Source organism: Pagrus pagrus (assembly GCF_965226575.1).
Source record: "Pagrus pagrus genome assembly, chromosome: 16".
In the NCBI taxonomy this organism is placed as follows: domain Eukaryota; kingdom Metazoa; phylum Chordata; class Actinopteri; order Spariformes; family Sparidae; genus Pagrus; species Pagrus pagrus.
This window is the reverse complement of record NC_140200.1, coordinates 11,020,550-11,039,801: the sequence shown is the minus strand read 5'-3', so window position 1 is coordinate 11,039,801 and position 19,252 is coordinate 11,020,550. Positions and strand designations below refer to the sequence as shown.

Here is a 19,252-nt window from a genome sequence, read left to right as displayed (position 1 = left end):
GAAAATTGTTGTGTTTATATCGTAATAGCTATTCTGGATCTCTTCAATCTCGCCCCAAACATACTGTAATAAAAATGTTTTAAAAAGTCAAACTAAAACGGAAACTAATAAAAACGTTTTATTGTTAACGATAAAACTGAAACTGAAACGAGCAAACCCACACTGGAAACAAACTGAATATAAATTGAATTGAAAACAAAATAAAAATAATGAAAAATACAGAAACTATAATAACTCTGTTCAGACAGGATATCTGACAGCGCGGCATCGGACATGAGGGTGAACCAGTCAGTTATGGCTGACAGGAGAAGCAGAAAAGAAAAAACTCCTTATTATAATACATTATTTTATCAGGTCTTTGAATAAGAAAAAAAATTGATAGATAAATACCTGTTTTTCAATAAAAATTATAAAAAAAATAACACCGACCACCGCTTACCACTCCCCCAATCCTCATTCGCTGTTTCCATCTATTCCCCTCTCTCCCAACCTTCACATCCTTTTTGCCTCATAACTGCACAAACATTTCCTTTGTATCCTTCCCCCATGTCCTTTCATTACCCATCTGCATCTCCTCCTCTCTTTTTTTTTGTCTTTCAGTCGAGTCCGGATGGAGCCCCTGGCTCCCCTCAGTCCCCTCAGCCTGACACCGACTCTCTGGAGAAGCCGAAGCTGAAGGCCGGAGGCTCCGTGGAAAGTCTGCGTAGTTCACTCAGCGGACAGAGTTCAATGAGTAAGACGAGAGCTGTTATTTTAGATGATGTGTGAGAGTGATGTTTTTAAATGGATTTGAGGGCACATGAAGCACCTTTTATGTTACACACACGTAAAATATTGAATGCAAGTAAAGGGAATCTGCATATTTGTAGTCTGGCGTATAGCTTAGCGTGTTTTGAGCATTGTTTAACACTAGATGGTGCTCACAACATTTGCTTCTGACAGTTGTTTATTTCAGATACAGCTGACTTAACCTCTGTGTGCTTCTGGCATTACATGTACACCAATTATGATTTTTGTGGAGTGATGAATGACACATCTCTCCCTCCTGAAAACACCCTGTCAGAGCAGCTGTCTCACACTGCCGTGATCTCACAGAGTGCGAGTGCGCTTCGACCTCTCAGGCCATCTCATCTAATTGCAACTTCTGATTACTTCAACCTGTTGTGTCCGTCACGTCTCCGTGGATAAATACCCTCCATCGTCTCGAGCTCAGCGCAAATTGACGACTTGGCCGTCTCGCAGTGATCACAAAGCCTTAGAACAAGCACGCAGGCAGACAGGCAAACATACGGTAATGATTAGGTAGGAAGTCTTTCCTCTCCGATTCCCACAATGATTTCAACAGCCTTTCCTCGGATACAGAAAGAAAGCGCCGAAAAATACTCCACGGGATCTGTAATGCAAGTGTTTAAGAGCCTGTTAAAGTTTTCCACTCACTGCAGACACAGGAATGAAGAAAAACAAGAAGAAATACAATCACTCTTCCCTTGTAAAGCTACTTGATAAATGCTAGCTATTATCTGCTGACCATGATGACGTAATGAAGACAACCTCCGGTTAATCAGTGCATATAAACGCCTACGTAGCAAGTGATCAGTGACGGCTTCACAGTGAGTCATTCTCTATAAAATGTCCATGTGTGTTTGTTTGTGCGCAGGTGGTCAGACGGTGAGCACCACCGACTCGTCAGCCAGCAACCGAGAAAGCGTGAAGTCTGAGGACGGCGATGACGAAGAGCCGCCGTATAGAGGACCGTTCTGCGGCCGAGCCCGAGTCCATACCGACTTCACCCCCAGCCCCTACGACACCGACTCCCTCAAACTGAAGGTAAAACACACTTTGGGACGTGGATATGATTGATCGGTTCACTTGTGTGCATAGTCTTATTACAGACATGATTACTGTTCATGGATATGACATGTATCTCTTACCTGTAGTGCTATTTATCCATCTAGATGGTTTTGGCATGAGTTGCGAACTTTTGAAGATATTGGCCGCAGAGATCTTCCGCCTTCTTTTGGTCAATCAACAGTTTAAGAATGTCAAACAAAAAAGTTGGGTCTTTATTTCTGACTTCTTGTCGTCGTGATTTTTTCCCCCCAGCGCGGCGACGTGATCGACATCATCAGTAAGCCGCCCATGGGGACATGGATGGGCCTGCTGAACAACAAAGTGGGCACCTTCAAGTTCATCTACGTGGACGTGCTGAGCGAAGAAGAGGAGAAGCCCAAAAGGCCTGTGAGGAGGAGGAGGAAGGGCCGACCACCCAAACCCACGTCAGTGGAGGAGCTGCTGGAGCGCATCAACCTCAAGGTAGATCAGCAGGCGTGCCAGATTTGGAGTGCGACCTGAGAAACCCCACCCGCCTGGCACCTAAATAAGAGAAAACAAAACTTAAGAAAATGAAAATATTGTGTTAACTAAACATCCCTGCCATGCATTTGCAGACGAGCAGAGATAAGTATAGTGTAGCCAATTACAGGCTGCCGCGGCTTAGGATGTTTGATCCGACACTGACGCATAAACATTAACGCCCACATTGTCGCAACCACGCCCCAACACATAACTTGCATCTTTCATCCAAACCTACACGTAGCTGTGAGCTTGATATCATCTCCCTCCCACTCAGGCAGCCAGCACGCCTCACCTCCCCAAATAGAGACAAAAAGAGAAAAAGACTCTGTGGGCTGTGTGTTTTATCTCGCGCCAGCACTGATGGCCAAGTCGCAGATTAACGCTCAGAGTTATTCATTTTACAGCACAGGCGTCCCTGCGCTGCGAGTCCGGGTGTAACAAGTGCATCAGAGTCAAAGCCGGATTCCTGCAGTGGGCGAGTTAGACTAATCGCACATGGAGCATTTTAGAGGTAGCAGCCATTTCCTATTAACTATGCTTTCCTTCATTTGTGTCCTGCTGATTATGAAAAAGTCAAAATTAAGTTACAGTCCCACAGTTTCCTCATCAGGCGTAATGGCTGCGTCAAGCACCATTTGCATTCAGTTATTCATCTTCGTGTCGACACGGGTGGACTTTACTTTTCATGAATATCGCAGCAAATGAGTTTAAATTGAATTAAATAATCTTGATTTTTTGAAGCTTCATTGCTTAAATGAAGGCTTTTTTTTTAAACTAGTTTGAAAGCTGGGGTTTGTGAGATCTGAGGGACGGGCGAGAGACAGCTAGATTTTGAAAGTATCCAACCGAAACAATCCCAACTCCTACCTTCAGGCAAAGTCACCTCTAAAAACAAAAAGCTGCACACTAGTTTACCATGTTCCACAAGTTCTTTTGGCTTTTTAAGTCTAATAAAAACATAAAGAAACCATTAAGTGACAAACACAAGCAAAATAGCCTTGATGAATGTGCCTCAAACCCAAAAAAGGCCCAGCAGGTCGCTCACTGCTGTTGGTGTGTGCTTTGAGCCAACTCATTTACAAGTGAGATAACATTATTATAATGAACATAAACAACGAACATGCCTATCCTTTAGACTCACCATCGACAAGCTAGCATGTTAGCATTAGGAATTATTTAATTTTTTGCCCTTTCTCTGCCATTTTTGTGCACCTAGCACACTTGACAAATATAACAGAGAATCCCTCTGAAATGACTGACCAATCCAAGGTGTGAGGTCATGTAGAGTTTCATGGTGGCTCCAGGGAATTTTTCTGAATCTTTTTTTGTTACCACATTGTAAATTTTTTTGCTAAACACCAGCAAAATTTCTTGTTTGTGAAGGGGGGATTTTGTAGATCTGTATTTACAGTGTTCACAGAAATACTTTGAGCTCCATAGGCTTCATAAATACAGTATGAGTTATGAGTGAGCTGTCACAGATCAAGGGAGCAAGAATGTTGTTGTTGTGTACTTTCAGAAGTGCTAGCTAACATTTGGTTAAAACCGGCAAGCCAAAATTTGGAACAGACATCAACAGAGCCCGTCTGTGACCAGAAAGTGTAAATCTCCACACTTTTGGGCCGGCGGATTCTCCTGCCAAACAATCTCCGGATCTGAGGCGTGTTTGAGATCCTTCGACGGGCCAAAAGACCAAAAATACTGCGAGCGAGAGGCCCCCGGCCGCCTGTGTTTGTGTTAGCTGGTGGTCCTTTTGTTTAGTCCTGCATCATCCAGCAGAAATAGAGCAGAGACCGGCAGTTCTCTGCCGTGGACTCCACCATTGTAATTGATGGTCTTGCTGGTGACACACAGTCTATTTGTCAAAGTGGAAGCAGTAATGAGTGTGTTGAATGATGGTGTCAGCTGACCGCACTCACACAGGGCGTATCTAGATTTCAAACCTTTTTCCCCCGTGTCTGCGCCCTCTCCGATAACTCGGTGGTTTGGGTGCCGAGCTCTGTTTGTTTGTGGAAATGTGTAAAATGTCGCCGTCCGTGGTTTGCAGAGCGCTTTGATGTGATCGTTCCCACCTTTGTTTCTCCTTGTTTCCACATCACATCGGCGGGATTCCCTTTCAAGTCCTGTTCGCCGCGGCTCGGGATTGTGGCCAGGCACTTCGCGCTGCCGCCTGATTGGTGCAGCTAACGCGCTAACGTCGCTACAACCCACTTTTATACGCCTGTCAACATGACAAAGTTTGTGCCACATTAAAGCACGTTGGCTGTTTAATGGAATTAACCGCAGCTTGAAGTGATTACGTGCCAGCTCAAAAATCAAAATAACAGTGTAGATTTGGCTCAGCGGTGGTTTAAAAATATACAATGTGGATGGGAAATTATGAGCAGATGACGAGTTTGTACCCAACCTCTATGTTTGTGCTATTTTGTGATTTCTTATTTCGTTTTTGGTCCCATGACTCAGATCCACAGTGTATTTTGTCTTCAGCCTTTGCACACCTTCATTCTTGGCTTCTCAACTCACACGTGAGTGGTGTTTTTCTGCCTCGCAGGAGCACATGCCCACCTTCTTGTTCAACGGCTACGAGGACCTGGACACGTTCAAGTTGCTGGAGGAGGAGGACCTGGATGAGCTGAACATCAGAGATCCTCAGCACAGAGCCGTGCTGCTCACCGCCGTAGAGCTGCTACAGGAGTACGACAGTAAGTAGACATAGACGCGTGAGAACACACTTGCGTGATGAGTCTAACTCAACTCAAACTCCTTGGCTGAGTAACAGATTTATCATATCTGTGTTTTGATGGAGGTTGAACACCTGGAATTTAGATCCACTGGGAGTTCTCACCAAAAACTACTCCCTTTCCCTGGAATGAAAGGGAAAACATGTAGAAATCCAGCACTTTCTTAACTTTTCAACATCTGTTTATTGGAATCTTGCAGTTTATAAATCACAGAATCAACATATGAAAGAATTCCAGTTTGATCTTCATCCCTCCTCTTGCTTTTCAACATATCCTCCAACCTCCTATCCTCCGTCATCCTTCTACAATGCCCAAAACGGTGACATCAGCCAAAAAGAAATACAAAACAGAAATACAATGACCTCACTTGGAAGCACAAATGAATGATGACAAGGAGGATTTGCACTCATCTTTGTCTTTTATAAAACAGCTTAGTTGGACCTGGAACTTAAATCATGAATGTGTCCATGTGCACCTGTGTGGCGGCATAACAAAGACTACCATGTGTAATAAAAGTAATGAAGTGCGACCTTGAAACGTTGATATTAATGTATCATGGTGACAAATACCTGGTGAAAGAGTGATACGTTCACCGGAAGTGATCCTTTCAAAGGTTCCGTTTGAAGGATTTAGCGGCATCTAGTGGTGAGGCTGCAGATTGCAACAAAATGAACACCCCTCATCTCACCGTCCCTTACGTTGGCCGCTAAAAATGCAAAAGGCCCTCTCTAGAGCCAGTGTTAGTTTTGACTGTTCTGGGCCACTGTAGAAACATGAGGGTAGAAACATGGCGGACTGCGAGGTAGAGGATCTGCCTCCATCTGCTTCCTCTGTATACAAAAGGCTTAGGTGATTATACACTGCTAAAAACATAATTATGGTTATCGTATTCCAATATTTGATTTGTTGATTCCATAGCTGCCCCCGAATCCTACACACTGTACCTTTTTAAATGATGGTTATGGAGTAACCCTGTGGTTTTCAGCAACTTTCTGTCGTTGCCGTCTAATAAAGGCATAAAATAGCCCAAAAAAGAATTAAAAAATGGGTGGAAATGCACACTAATGTTGATGATGTCGCTATTTTCTGTGTGTATTTTCAGGCAGCAGCGATCCAGAGCGCAGCGGCCTGTCGGGCTCCCAGGAGAAGCTGCTGTCTGAGGGTCGGGGCCTGGTGGGAGACTCCCCGCGAGACTCCGGCTGCTACGAGAGCAATGAGAACCTGGAGAATGGTAATGATAGCTTTGCGTAGTCTAGACCGCCATTACCCGAGGCCCCCCTGGGAGTTAGACCTAGTCTCGGTCTAGCCCTAGCCCTGCTGTAGTTCCACAGCGACTCCTTCGCCCTTCTCCCCTTCTGTGGGCCTCCCACCTCTGCTCCATCTCTCGCCATGCTTCTCCAACACCTCACCCATGCCTCTCCTCTGGACTCCTTTTGCTGCCCCCCAAAACTCACACCTTTACCCCCCCTCTAGTATGGGTGCTCCAGAGAATCACCCCATACACTTTTTTTTAACTTTTGCTATCCTGTCACTCCACTTTCTTCACCGCTCTTTCCATCTTATAGGCATTCTGTATCGTCAGTGCCAAAGTCCAGTTGTAACTGAGAGGGAGCCAGGTCCAAGACCACTATGCCTAGTCCGCCCCACAATGCTGGGAGCACAGAGGGGGAGATCCTCCCCAGTGCACAGAACTGTTCTGACGAGAGCACACTCGCTGCCCAGTCACGGACTCAGATTTCCAGCTCTTACACCTGTGGATGCAAGGCTGATAAAAGGATATCAGAAGGATGATGATGGGCCCAGAAAGTATTTATTTTAAGTGGTTTCTAATATAGAAAAACAAGCTTGCAGAGTAGCATGTGGGTACAATGCCTGTTTTTTTTTTTGCGGTGGTGATTCTACAAGCTGATGAGGTTTTTTTAAAAAATGTACTAGTCAGTTAACACGCCGCCGCCGCCCGTTCAGTCTTTTGTCTTCAAACCATTTCAAGTTGTCACTTTTGTTGTGTTTCTAGTGACCATATTGCACAAACAATCAAACAGTATGTGCCTAAAAAAAAAAGATGTGGATGAAAATATTTTTAAATTGTAGTGAATAGATTGTACAGGAGTTCTGATTATTGAGGTTCATTGAGGTCTTATCTGTGAAATTTCTTTTTCTTTTGTTCATTTTTTTGAAACTGCTCTTCCTGCCGCATTAAGACTCTGTATGCTTCCTCTCCTCCGCACAGAACATTCTTTCTTAACAGCTCCATAACTCATAAATCACTGCTTTGTCAAAACTGTGTCTTCTCTCTTTAACTGTCGGGTCCCAGTGTTAACTACCGGGTTTCCCCTTTTTATGTGTGTTTTATGTGTCATTCAGGTTAAGCAGTAAAGTGTGCAATCTGCCACGGTAGAGATTTAAGTTGTGGAATAAAAGCCACTTCTTTTGGAAAAAAAAAAAATAAAAGGACTCTGGTGCCGCTTGCTTTGTTTTTATGTTTCGCCTTTTTTTTCCTGTCTGTATTTTCCTGCCATGCCACTAAACGCTGTTTAACCAGCTGCATAACATTCAGTCAACATTCTGCATTTCTTCTTAAAGCTTCAGGGTTCCACAGTTCTCCTTTACGAATTCATCAAATCATTAATATGTTACTGTATTTTAATGACTATGTCTGCATATTTATTAATCTAGAGAATTGGCAAAGCAAAACTTAAATAATAGAAGGTTTTCAAAATTCATTGTGCAGACTTTGTCTGTTAAACTTTCTCTTTTTGGGAAGTCTGTAGAGCCCTGAATGTATTCTCTTTTAACCAATGTAACACACGTGTCTGATCTGTTTTCCTGTAACTAGATGTAGTTTCTCTTCTCCATGTCATTGAATGATTCCTGCAGTCTATCAACATTCACTCATCAGTTTCATATGCACACATAGCGTGATGATGTATTGGTCAGTTAGTGAAAGGCAGTAATGGTGATGTTGAGTCATTGATTGCCATGATTGGGAAAAAAAATCAATGACACCATCTTTAGGTTTAAAGGTGCAGTATGTAAGAAATGCCCACCTGTAGATTTCATGCGTGAATGAGGTCATGTCAGACAAGTAACTGCTAACTGCTGCTAACTATAGCTGCCATTAGCTAGTTAGCTCAGTTAGCCTTGCAGCGACGTGTTGGTACCTGGACGGGTCGGGCTAGCTGGTTAGAATGCTAACTTCAGTAGATGTCATAACATCAGAACTGAATTTCTTACATATTGCACCTTTTAATGGTGTGTGTTTCTTATTTGAAAACACCATATTTCATGTATTGTAATTCAGTCTAATATTTCTCATTATATTTCAATATAAACAATGAATACATTTTTTTATGCAAGTATTCATACCACTTTGGTTAAGTAGCGCCCTAGCTTTTTCATTTTGGGTGCCAGAAATGAAACCAGGCCAAGGGCCAAAAGCAAACACTGACTGCATAGTCATATAACACCATAACAATCCTACATAAATGTCAAAAATGGTACTAGGATCTAGGAAGTTCTCTAAAATGACTGACTTCTTGTGCAAAGTGTCATTGCCCATGATGAAAAAAAATATTATTTAATTAAAAAGTTGATATTGTACATGATTAAAAACCATTTTACCTCACAAAAGGTAAACAGCTTAAACAGCAATTTATATTACTATTTTTTTAAATTGTTATTTTATTAGCCAGAAACATCTGGTGAGCCTGCTTAGGCCTGCATCTCCACTTTGGGCAGCCCTGGTCTACACAGTGTTATTATATTTCAGTGTATAAAAAACATAGTAGACAGAATTTTAATATATAACTTGCGAGTGATGATGTTGTTGTGCTAACCTAGTCAGTAGACATCCTTCTGCTCTGATTTAATCTCTGAAAGTTAATATAGTAAAAATATGAGTTTAAAGCAAGCACATCTCTGTTGACAGAGAAGCTCTTGGTGCATTATATACACAAGGACACAGCCACACAAAAGCTTAAAGGAGCATTACATTCACTCAGCTCATCAGTGTGTCATCCGTCATACAGATTCTTACATCACCGTGTCATCAGACAGGAGGGCACCAGACAATATGTGTGTGTTTCTTGGTCAGTGTTATCCATTAGCTCATTGTTATTTAGTGAGTGAGTCTGGAATCTCTTCAAGGATCGTCTTTATCTCCAGACGCCCAGAGTCTGATAACATAAGTATGTAGTGTGAAGGACGGTTGGTAACCATGTCAACACACAAATTAAACATTATCAAACATTCCTTTATGATCGTGAATTTCCCACACATATATCTCTTGGAACTGTCATGTAATTAATTTTAATGCAAACACAAATATGCTTAACTGCACTGGTATTTCTGGGAGCGGTTGATATATCTCATGACATCCCATCAATTGAACGTTCTCCTGACATCCAACCATTTTAAAAACTCTTTGGCCAGCCACACTCTGTGGCACCCATCCATTTCATCCATCCACTCTGCTCTGTAAGCCAGAGGATAGATGGTAAGTTGCTTCAGCCTTTTGTTCCAAATGTTTCTGAACTGTCCCGTCCAGATATCCGTATTTGGGATTGCTGCTACGACAACAACAAATCAGCCAGTCTGGTCGTGAGTCTGAGAGCTTATCTTAACCCAGTGGCACCCCACCCCATCCCTTCTTCAGAAACATTTTGTCTAATTTTGACTGCGGTTTCCAGATAAGCCTTAAATGATAAGAATGTTTGTCAAACGACTTGGCTCTGGCAGACTTCTCAAGAATAATTGGTGTTGTGAACATGTTTTCCAATGATGCAAACATACATGATCCAGAGCATTATGTCACACTGTCGTAAATATTGTTTCCTTTGCTTCTCCATAGCAATTTGCTCCATCTTTGCCAAAATCATCAACTATCAAAAGACTTAAATAAAGCAAAACAGTGGCAGGCAGCCAAAATGTATCATGTTAATATGGATCAGATTTTATATTAATGGAGACATGTTTGTAGCGAGCTAAAGAGTGACCTTGTTAGCACTTTCACAAAAGAGGGAAAACATTTGTGGTAACACCAGAGTGAAAGGTGTCTACATCTCAGAACTAAGAGAAGATGCATATTTTTATTTTGCAGGCAAAAGCAGAAAAGCTTCCCGCTCCAGTCGTTCTTCAGCAGGCCTCCAGTCTCCAGACTACCCCACCCTGCCCATGACCCTCTCGACGGAGGCTCTGCAGCAGAACAACAAGAACCAGCGCACAAAGTTCCCGAAAAGCTTCTTCATCAAACCCTCCCTGAAGGGTTTCAACCTGCTGGGGCTGCGCAAGGCCCAAAGGCGGTCCCCGATCCCAGCAAGCCGCAGCTGCGAGGACCTGGATGGGCCCCCGCAGCCCACTGGACCCTGGAAACGCTCCCACTCTCTTGGAGATCTGCACTGGGAGCAGAACTTTGAGCAGAAGGATCTGGGTGTGGAGCTAAAACTCACCAAGGAAAGGCCCAAATCAGGCAACAGTAGCCCCATCAAGGTCTGTAGAGACGAGGGTTCTCCAGCTCTGAATAGGACTCCACCAGTGAGCCCAAGAGGAAGGGCTGAAAGACCGCCCGTGCCCTCCCAGCTGCCTCTCCGCCCACCTTGTCGCACAACCCAGTCCCCCAACCCTCCAGAGCTCCTCTCCAGTCCAACTCCGAGCCCCCCTGAGTCCAATGCAAGCGGGGAGAGGGTCATCCGGACTCACCCCAAAAAGCCACCAGTCCCTCCACCAGTTCCTGCCAAGAAGTCTAGGGAAAGACTTGCCAACGGCCTACGTCACCCTCCTCTCTCCCTGCCCTCCTCGCCATCCCCCACACCCTCCCCCACCCACTCCATCAACCGTTCTCACCCCAGTAGCCCTATAATCCGCAGCAGCAGCAGCAGCCCCAGCCCCAGCCCCAGTGCCCCCGCTCTGCCCGCCAAGACACCAAGCACCCCCGCAAGCCCCTGCGCCACGTCATCCGCCTCCTCCATGGGCGAGGAGTCAGGCACACCTCCAGCGGTGCAGCCTCCGTGGTTCTCAGATCTGGGGGGCAAGGTGGCCGTTGCGAGGAAGGTTTCCCATGCCAAGATGGGTCCTGACCTGCTCACTCTGCTGGAACAACGCCTGGAAGCTGAGGGCATCGATCTTACAGAGGAGCCCTACTCTGACAAGGTTAGCTTAGTATCATTAATCTAAACACTGGGAAAGAAAAAAAATCACAATTTAGATAAAAAATTACATTTGGCACCACTTTAGGCTGTGCTGCAGATCGATACGCGCACAGATGCAACATTTATATTCAGTTTATACATCATTCAACGACTTCCAAACTTCCGTCAGCAATTGATCATTCTGAACTTTTTGTGCACTTTTTGTGTGCCGATAATTCAAATTAACGTACACCCCTTATAGTGTAGTGACGAGGTGATACTTCTATTAAAAACCACATCCAAGCCAACATTTAATAAATGCACATGAAGTCATATTTCCATGGTTAATGTGAGAATGGGGCTCCAAGACACCTCGGGGCCATACTCGTCTGGCGTCAGGCTCTTAAGTTCAGCATCGTAACATGCCTAACTTAACCCAGTCATAATTTGACTGCAGCTTGGATCCAAATGACTCTTGTGTCATGGCCAACAACATCAGCAGCTTGCTTTGGAACTCATTTAGTTTAAAAATAGAGACTAATAGAGTGAAAAGTTTGTGTGTTTCTTTAAGCGTGCGGATGCCTTTTTGTATGTAAGACTGAGGGTGTGTGTGTGTGTATGCGCAATCATAAATACACTGCCTGGAGCTGAGTGAAAGACTGTGGGCTGAGTCTCGCTATGATGCGGTTCAGACTGTTAAGTTTATGGGCTGATTCTCACTGAAGGCAGACGGGGTTATAAAACCCTCTGCCACTCGCCAGACCCCAGGCTGGGCCCCTTTAACATGGTGGAGCCCCCGACACTGGCAGCAAAACACACACACACACACACACACACACACACACACACACACGGAGGCATCCAGGGATGAGGTGAGAAATAGTGCGTTAGACCACAGCAAAGCGCTGCTGGATTCCTGTTAGACAGAAGTAGATTGGCAGAGACGTGAGCGGCACGCTGCTGCTGTGGTTCAGGGTTCGCACAAGATTTTGGAGAATGCTTTATTTTAGCCCTTGTGTTTTCAAGTTCAGGAATATGATTGAATTTCAAATATAATCCTTGAAAAATGCTTGGTTTTAAAAATAATCTGGTGTTTCACCTCCACACAATCACTGATGATAACAATAAATCTATTTGATAATAAAACCGATTCCCCTCATATGTGTTGTATAGTGTCAGAATTAGCAAGAATTAAATGAAAACATGTTTAAACAAAGTAAAAATATAATACATTAATTACTCTGGCTATTTGATGTGATGATAAAAGCTTTGAGAATCAGGAAGTGTTTGGTTTAGGTACCTTGAAAGTGCTTGAATTTTAGTCTTAAACAGCTGTATAAACCCTGTTTGCCAAGCAGGCCTGTGAGAGCTGACCAATCAGAGCAGACTGGAGGTCTTCAACAGGCACTAAAATGGAGCGTTGTCGTATACATATTTGCTGATATACATTAAGAAATCAGCAGACTTTTGGACAATATTTTATCTAAAGTTACTGCAGTGAAAAACTCAGTGATGGCCTTAAGGTTAGATATGCAAGCTTGTGAATGGAGGGTTGCCGGTTCAATCCCCTGGACCAGCGAGATAAATCTTCACTCATTGCTCGCCCTTAAGCAAGGCCCTGAGCCCCGACTGCTCCGGTGGCAGATCAGACCGTGGTTGTGCTGAGCAGCTTCCAGGCGTGAATGCGTAACTGTGTGAATGTGATCAGGGTGTTCCTGAAGAAGAAAGCATAGTTCTCAGTGAGCCCCCCCTGAATAAATAAATCTCAGCTATCATATTGGCACAAGTATTGTAAGATTTCAAACAATATCCAGCCCCAGGCATAATAAGTGAGGATAAAAATCATTGCGCAACTCATTGTTGGCATCTGGCCCCAAATAATCCAGGCGGTACGAAGGGTAGGCTTGTGTGACCTTCTCTCCATTCCTCTCTCCGGAGAGATCAGTTCCTCCATCCACCCACCGCTTTCATCCTCAAAAGATCTCCGGTCAAGTTCGGCCAACCAAAACCAGACCTTGAGCTGGAAACCTGCCATCGCTCCAGGTGTCTACACAAAACGAGAGGGAACAAAGAAACATGTTCAGAAAGTTCAGCAGAAAAAACACACTGACCCGAGTTTCTCCAGAGTGTATTTTCTATACGTTGGTCTTCACGTCTCTACGGCTCCCTGTGGGATTGTGCTCATTACGTTGCCAGAAGATGTTCTGAGACAAGTAATTTGATGCCATTAGTCTGCTTCATTCATTCAGGAACAACTAGAACTCGATTTTCATAATTACCGTTATAAATCAAAAATGCTCCTTTATATCATCCCCCCACGCCTCTGGTGGATTATCCACTGCTCTCTGACACGTTCAGATGTCTGACATTTTGTCCTCTTCTGTGAAAACAAAGATTTCTATCTATCTGATGTCTCTGTCTTCCCCTTCTCTCCTCCAGCATGGCCGCTGTGGCATCCCCCAGCCTCTGGTGCAGCGTTACTCCGAGGACATGGAGCAGCCCGTCAAGGACGTCGCCTCCACCATGGACCAGCTCCGAGTCAGAGAGCTCCGCAAGCAACACCGCATGGCGGTAAGGCAACGCCAGCGATTTTCATGAGAACTTCATAGCAATGGAGAGGATGTTGGAGCAGTTTTTGGAGTTATAGAGTGATATAAATGCTCAGTGTGGCTCTCCTGGAAAGTAACAATGCAGCCTGGAAAACAGGCCACTTGTGACAGTAATTTCCCAGTGCCCAGGGCTGGCGCCATCATTGAGGAGCAGTGATTATTATGCTGGCTTAAATATTTAACAAGCTTGGGTAAATGTGGAGATATTGTTTTGCAAGTCAATGTATTATTGTTATAAGTAGCCTCAAGTGGTTTGGGACTTAAAGGGCCAGTGTGTAGAATTTAAGGGGGTGCTGCATCGTCATGTCACTACTCCTGTGTGACTAGCTAACTCTTTTTCAATCCACTGTGTCCCTCAGATCCCTTCTGGAGGTTTGACAGAGATGTGCCGGAAGCCCGCGGTCTCAGGTAACATCAGCACAGTCTCCGATTGGCTCACCTCCATCGGCCTGCCCATGTACACCACGTCACTGGCGGCGGCGGGAATCGACACGCTGAGCCGCGTGGCCTTGTTGACGGAGAGCAGGGCGTGGGAAGCCGGGGTGCGGGACGAAAGACACGCCCGTCGGCTGGTCAGCGAGGCGCGATCGGTCGGCGCGCACAGAGAGGTGCAGTCCTAACCGTGTCGGTGGAGTCCTATGAAATAACAGGTATTAACTCACTGGTCAGTACCATCTCATTTAAACATGGTCAGTAGGCGGCCAGATTGGTGGCTAATTGGCCACGGGACTCAACAATCACCCGAGTGACCACAGCACTTCCTGTCTCGCACGTGTCAAAAGACTCCAAGTGAGCCACCCGGCTCCCTGATCTTTCTCTCGTCATCACTCTGTCTTTTCCTGAAATGTTTACGGCATCGAAGAGTTCCTCCGAACAGCCAAGATGAGATATCAATTGCCTTTTTTTTTTAAAAAAGACTGTAGACTCACTCTGTGGGATGGCTTCTATTCTGAAGACACCCCCGAAGTCTTAAAATAAAGACTTGGATCTGCCTTGAAGGAAGATTGCACACTCTTTTGTAGGACGGATGTTTTATAAATACAGAACAGACGGTTAAATTCCTGCATATTTCATAAGTGCTTCATTTTCATCTTTTGTGAGCGAGGCAACATTTTCTGAGGGTCTTTTCAAGGAAGTAGCTCGGCCAAAGTGATTTACTCCTCATTCAAACGTTTCATTCCAGCTAATGGGTTTATAACGACGATGACAGAATCCACTTAATATCTGGACTTTTTAATCAACTTAATACACGCACCGAGCTCTGAATAACTGGTGGTTTCGAGACGGCTTGTTTTGTATCATGTTTCTGTATTATAGCATAACGCATATCTGAGTTTAAAAATGATTTATATGTTGGAAAAAAAATTGTGTTTGCCTTTCTGAATGTCGCGGCCTTATTCGGGGGCCAGCTCTCAGTCATTGCTAAGCTGAAACAAGCTGACGTCACACCTTTGTATTTCATATTATACTGTATGATGGTTTCACTGCATATCTCGGATGCACACCCTGCTTCCGGTGTGAGTCTTACAGAAAGCTCTGTTTTACTCCAGTAATCACAATCAGCTTTCACAGCAAACAATACATTCCCTGTGTATCTCAAGCACATATTAAGTTGCCTTACCATTATGAATGAATAGCTTCATCAGATAGTGTTGACTATACCGTGACTGAGGCTGAAACTGTGTTAAAGGTGTCGAGCCTTGTTTTGTTCTGAATGTCTGTGAGAAATAACCGAGATTTTATGAACTCAAACGGATCATTTCAGCGATGGAAGCGAACCACAAAACACGCCTCTGACGGATCCGTGGTTCCTATACATGTGTGCATCCCCAGATGGTTAACCACAAAAAACTGCAGACGTCGTCACATCTTTAACATCCCTTTAACATGCCAACACATTCACTGTACATGTTCCATACAGATGGTTGTGGGACCATGGAGGCAGGAGGGAGGAGAAAGTGAAAACGCTCCAAAGACGCAGCTGACATCTGGGCTGTCATATCTGGAATTTATTGGGCTTTGGTTACAGCGTCGAGGAATTTGATTTATCGCTGGATAATAAGCTGTTTGGGACACATTATACTGTAGCTATAATCAATGCTGGTTTGAAATTCTTAATTGGATTTATGCCAAAACACAATGAGGATAGATGGTTTGGAACAGCTATTATATCAGGTGAAAAGTTGACCTACAATGTCAGCATACACTTTTGACACTAAATAGTCTTGCATATCAGGGAAACACTGCGTCGGGTCAGCCTGTCATAGAAAACTTTGGGCCAAAAACTGAACTGAAAACGAGCAGAAACTCATTTCATTTGCACACTGCATGTAAGTGAGCCAACAACTAGTCCTTGTTTGTGTTTTTTTCCCCTTTTATTTCTAACAGTCTTTACTCAGATCTGACCTGAAGACTTATTCCACGGATTTCACATTTTAAAAAATTTTGACCAAGTGTTATTGCTTCGATTAGAGGATTTTTTTTTTATTTTTATTATTATTTGCAGTGGGCATTTGATAGATAGATGTTTGATGCCTTTTTTTCTCTTCAATCAAAGTGGTGCTCTGAGAAAGCGAGAATGGGAGAGAGGGTCATTGTTAAGAGAGAAAAAAAAAAAAAAAGTAAACGACCCTGGGAGTGTTTTGTAAAGAATGAAAATACTGACACTGTAAATGCACTTTAGAGGGTAAATCTAGCTGTTTTATAGGCGAAATTGGCTACATTTTGTTCACGGTGTCCACAAACGGACGTTTGTTGTCAGGTATCGTAAAGGGTTTCAGTGGGTTATGCTGGTATTTTATTTTAGTATTGAGTTCCCATTGCCAAGTTAGATAGCCATTCACGGGTTAACCTCTTTCCAGTTCTTCACTTCCAGTTTTGTTTTTGCAGTCTTACAAAAAATAAAAATTCTTAATTACATATATGAAATGCTTGGCAGACGTTGCACATTCTGTATATGTAATTGATATTTAAATAACTTATTTTTTGCTTTTTATTTCATATCAACTGTAATTAGCTGTACTATATGAATAGCAATACCTTCCTGCATAATGCATATTGCTTTAGCCAGTGAGGAACTACAGTATGTATTGTAAAATATGTGTACAAATTATTTTATTTGGTTTTCATCTACCTAATGATTGTCCATACAGATTTGCTTGTGTATTGAAACAACAAAAGTTAATGTCCATAGCTATTTGTCATTCTGAAATATAATAAAAACCTGTTTCTTGCATTACACTGGCCTCCTGACTGTCACTATGCACTTACACACACATGCACAGACACACACACAGTCATGGAAAGACGTGGGCACGGCCTCACTGGCTCTTTTCATCAATGTGGTCAACTGTGACACTGGACGTAGGACTGTCGATAACTTTCTTAATAACATTTTGAAATTAAAAATGAAAAAGTGTGGATGGGCAACGAAAAGGAACAATAACACTGGACTTAACTTGATTAAAATAGGTCTGTCCAAACATGTTATTAGTTTATTCTGAGAAGTGTGAAAAAGAAGCTGATATATTAAGTTTCTAGAATAGGGTCAGGAGGAAGAATGGAAGATAATTTGGGAGCACTCTGAAGTTTTATACTTCGGCATATAATGCTTTCTGATGCAGTATATCAACAGTATGTGACTTAGAGTGAATAAGTTCAGGGATACAGTCCAAAGTATAAAAATCTTTATGGAATAAAGTTTCGATGACATGTCCGTCTGCATCAGAGTTAAAAGCTTTGTGCTCGAGTCCACTTCGGGCTGTTTTCTTCAAGTTTTTGCTGATACTCCCTTTTTGCTGAATGCGCTACTCCCAGAGCATCGGACAGGCTGTCAGCTCCATGTGAGGTGGCTAAAGGGCGTTAAAGTTGTTCCTTCAACAGGTTCAAATGACTTATGGATTCACTGAGTAGTTATACACTATAGAGGCTGACTTATGATACATTATAACTACCTATACACACCTAAAGGTCAACTGTGGTGAGTTAATATATAATAATGCATGCTTCATCATAGTCTTTCATATTGGTCTTAAGTAAAATGCAATGCACTTTCTATGAAGCCCATGTCTATAATACATTATAAACATAGTTAGAATTTGTTATAATGCACCTATTAAGAATTGATTATGCTTTATAACAATAATCATAACACTGATGTGGAAATAACCTCGTGCTTCTTATCAATCTTCAATTGCCTTTGTTGTCCCAACCTGAATATATGAGTTTAATACAAACACAGATCTGTTGACAGAGACGATTTCGGTACGGCTCATACACACGTCGTCATACATCATAAAGATTATCACATCATCGTGTCATCCAACAAGAGGGCACCAGACGAGATGTGTGTAATTACTGGTCAATGTCGTCCATTAGCTCACCATTATTTACTGGTCTGGAGAAGAGTCTGGAATCTCTTCAAGGATCGTCTTTAACAGTGCCGAACGCACCCAGAATGTGAAGGACGCTCAGTAACCATGTGAAAGCATAAATGAAACATTCTTACACATGATCACATATTTCTCACACACACATTATTACACCGACACTGACTTATAGCCAGCTTGTAATGTATCACATCTGCCTAGAACAGGGATTTCATTTACTTTACTTTACCTAAAGCACCACACAGTCACTTACAGTATATTATAATCATATTATAAGCATTTAGCACTTAAATAGTGAGCGAGCACAGTACTGATGTGCTTGATTCATGAGTGCTCATGATTATAGAGTGCTATAGGAGCATTATAATGCCTTTATAAGTAGGTTCATAATGCATAATAGATATATATGGGATTCATAGAAAGCCTTACCATAGTTTTCATGCTAATGGTCACACTTCAACTTTTAATTCATTATAAGTTACATCTATATCAGAGAGCTTTACGAGTGTTGTCATTAAACATTATGAATGCATTATGATGCACTGTGAATGCCCCCATAGCGCACTGCAGATGTGGTCTTCATAGAAAGTGTTACTCACAATGCTGTGGCCTCATTGGAATGTGAAGAGCAGCTCCTCTACCTGCTCTGCCAAAGGTTCAGTCGGAGGTTGGAGCTCCGAAACCAAGGAGCTTAAACACATTGTCGTGTTGCGTCTGCCTCGTAATGCCTCATTTAGAAAACTGCACACATCTGCTCAGGGCCAGGACGGCAGAGTTCGACAGCCTGTCTGGCTCTTGTTGCCATGCAGCTGTTGTCAATGAAACCCCTGCAGAGGATTTCCAGTCTTATTCATGTCGAGAAGCTCCAAATAGCTGCTCGGACCGTGGACCCGCAATGTGATAATAAAAACTTTGTCCCAAAAGGATTCATCTATTGCATTATCTTCAGTTTTCACACGTGTTTTGCATTGTTCTGAGTGCAAACACGCACAGAAGCAAGTGAACAAGCATTTTCTTCAAGAAGAATAAGAAAA

At 43.2% G+C, this 19,252-nt stretch overlaps 1 protein-coding gene across 8 annotated transcripts in view; it reads left to right on the top strand.

The window, feature by feature from the left end:
* The window catches only part of sash1a (SAM and SH3 domain containing 1a), a 177,227-nt gene extending 160,159 nt beyond the window's left edge, over window positions 1-17,068 (top strand). For 7 of the 8 annotated variants that reach the window (XM_084377603.1, XM_084377602.1, XM_084377606.1 and 4 more), the window contains 8 exons: window positions 601-733; window positions 1,658-1,827; window positions 2,104-2,313; window positions 4,907-5,057; window positions 6,199-6,327; window positions 10,195-11,243; window positions 13,661-13,792; window positions 14,190-17,068. In XM_084377603.1, coding sequence (XP_084233729.1) covers window positions 601-733; window positions 1,658-1,827; window positions 2,104-2,313; window positions 4,907-5,057; window positions 6,199-6,327; window positions 10,195-11,243; window positions 13,661-13,792; window positions 14,190-14,450 — 2,235 coding nt within the window. In that variant the 3' untranslated portion in view covers window positions 14,451-17,068. Of the gene's footprint in view, window positions 1-600; window positions 734-1,657; window positions 1,828-2,103; window positions 2,314-4,906; window positions 5,058-6,198; window positions 6,328-6,661; window positions 7,577-10,194; window positions 11,244-13,660; window positions 13,793-14,189 lie in introns of those variants that run through there. The other variant, XM_084377609.1, reaches the window with a different exon arrangement.
* The last annotated feature ends 2,184 nt before the right edge of the window (window positions 17,069-19,252 follow it).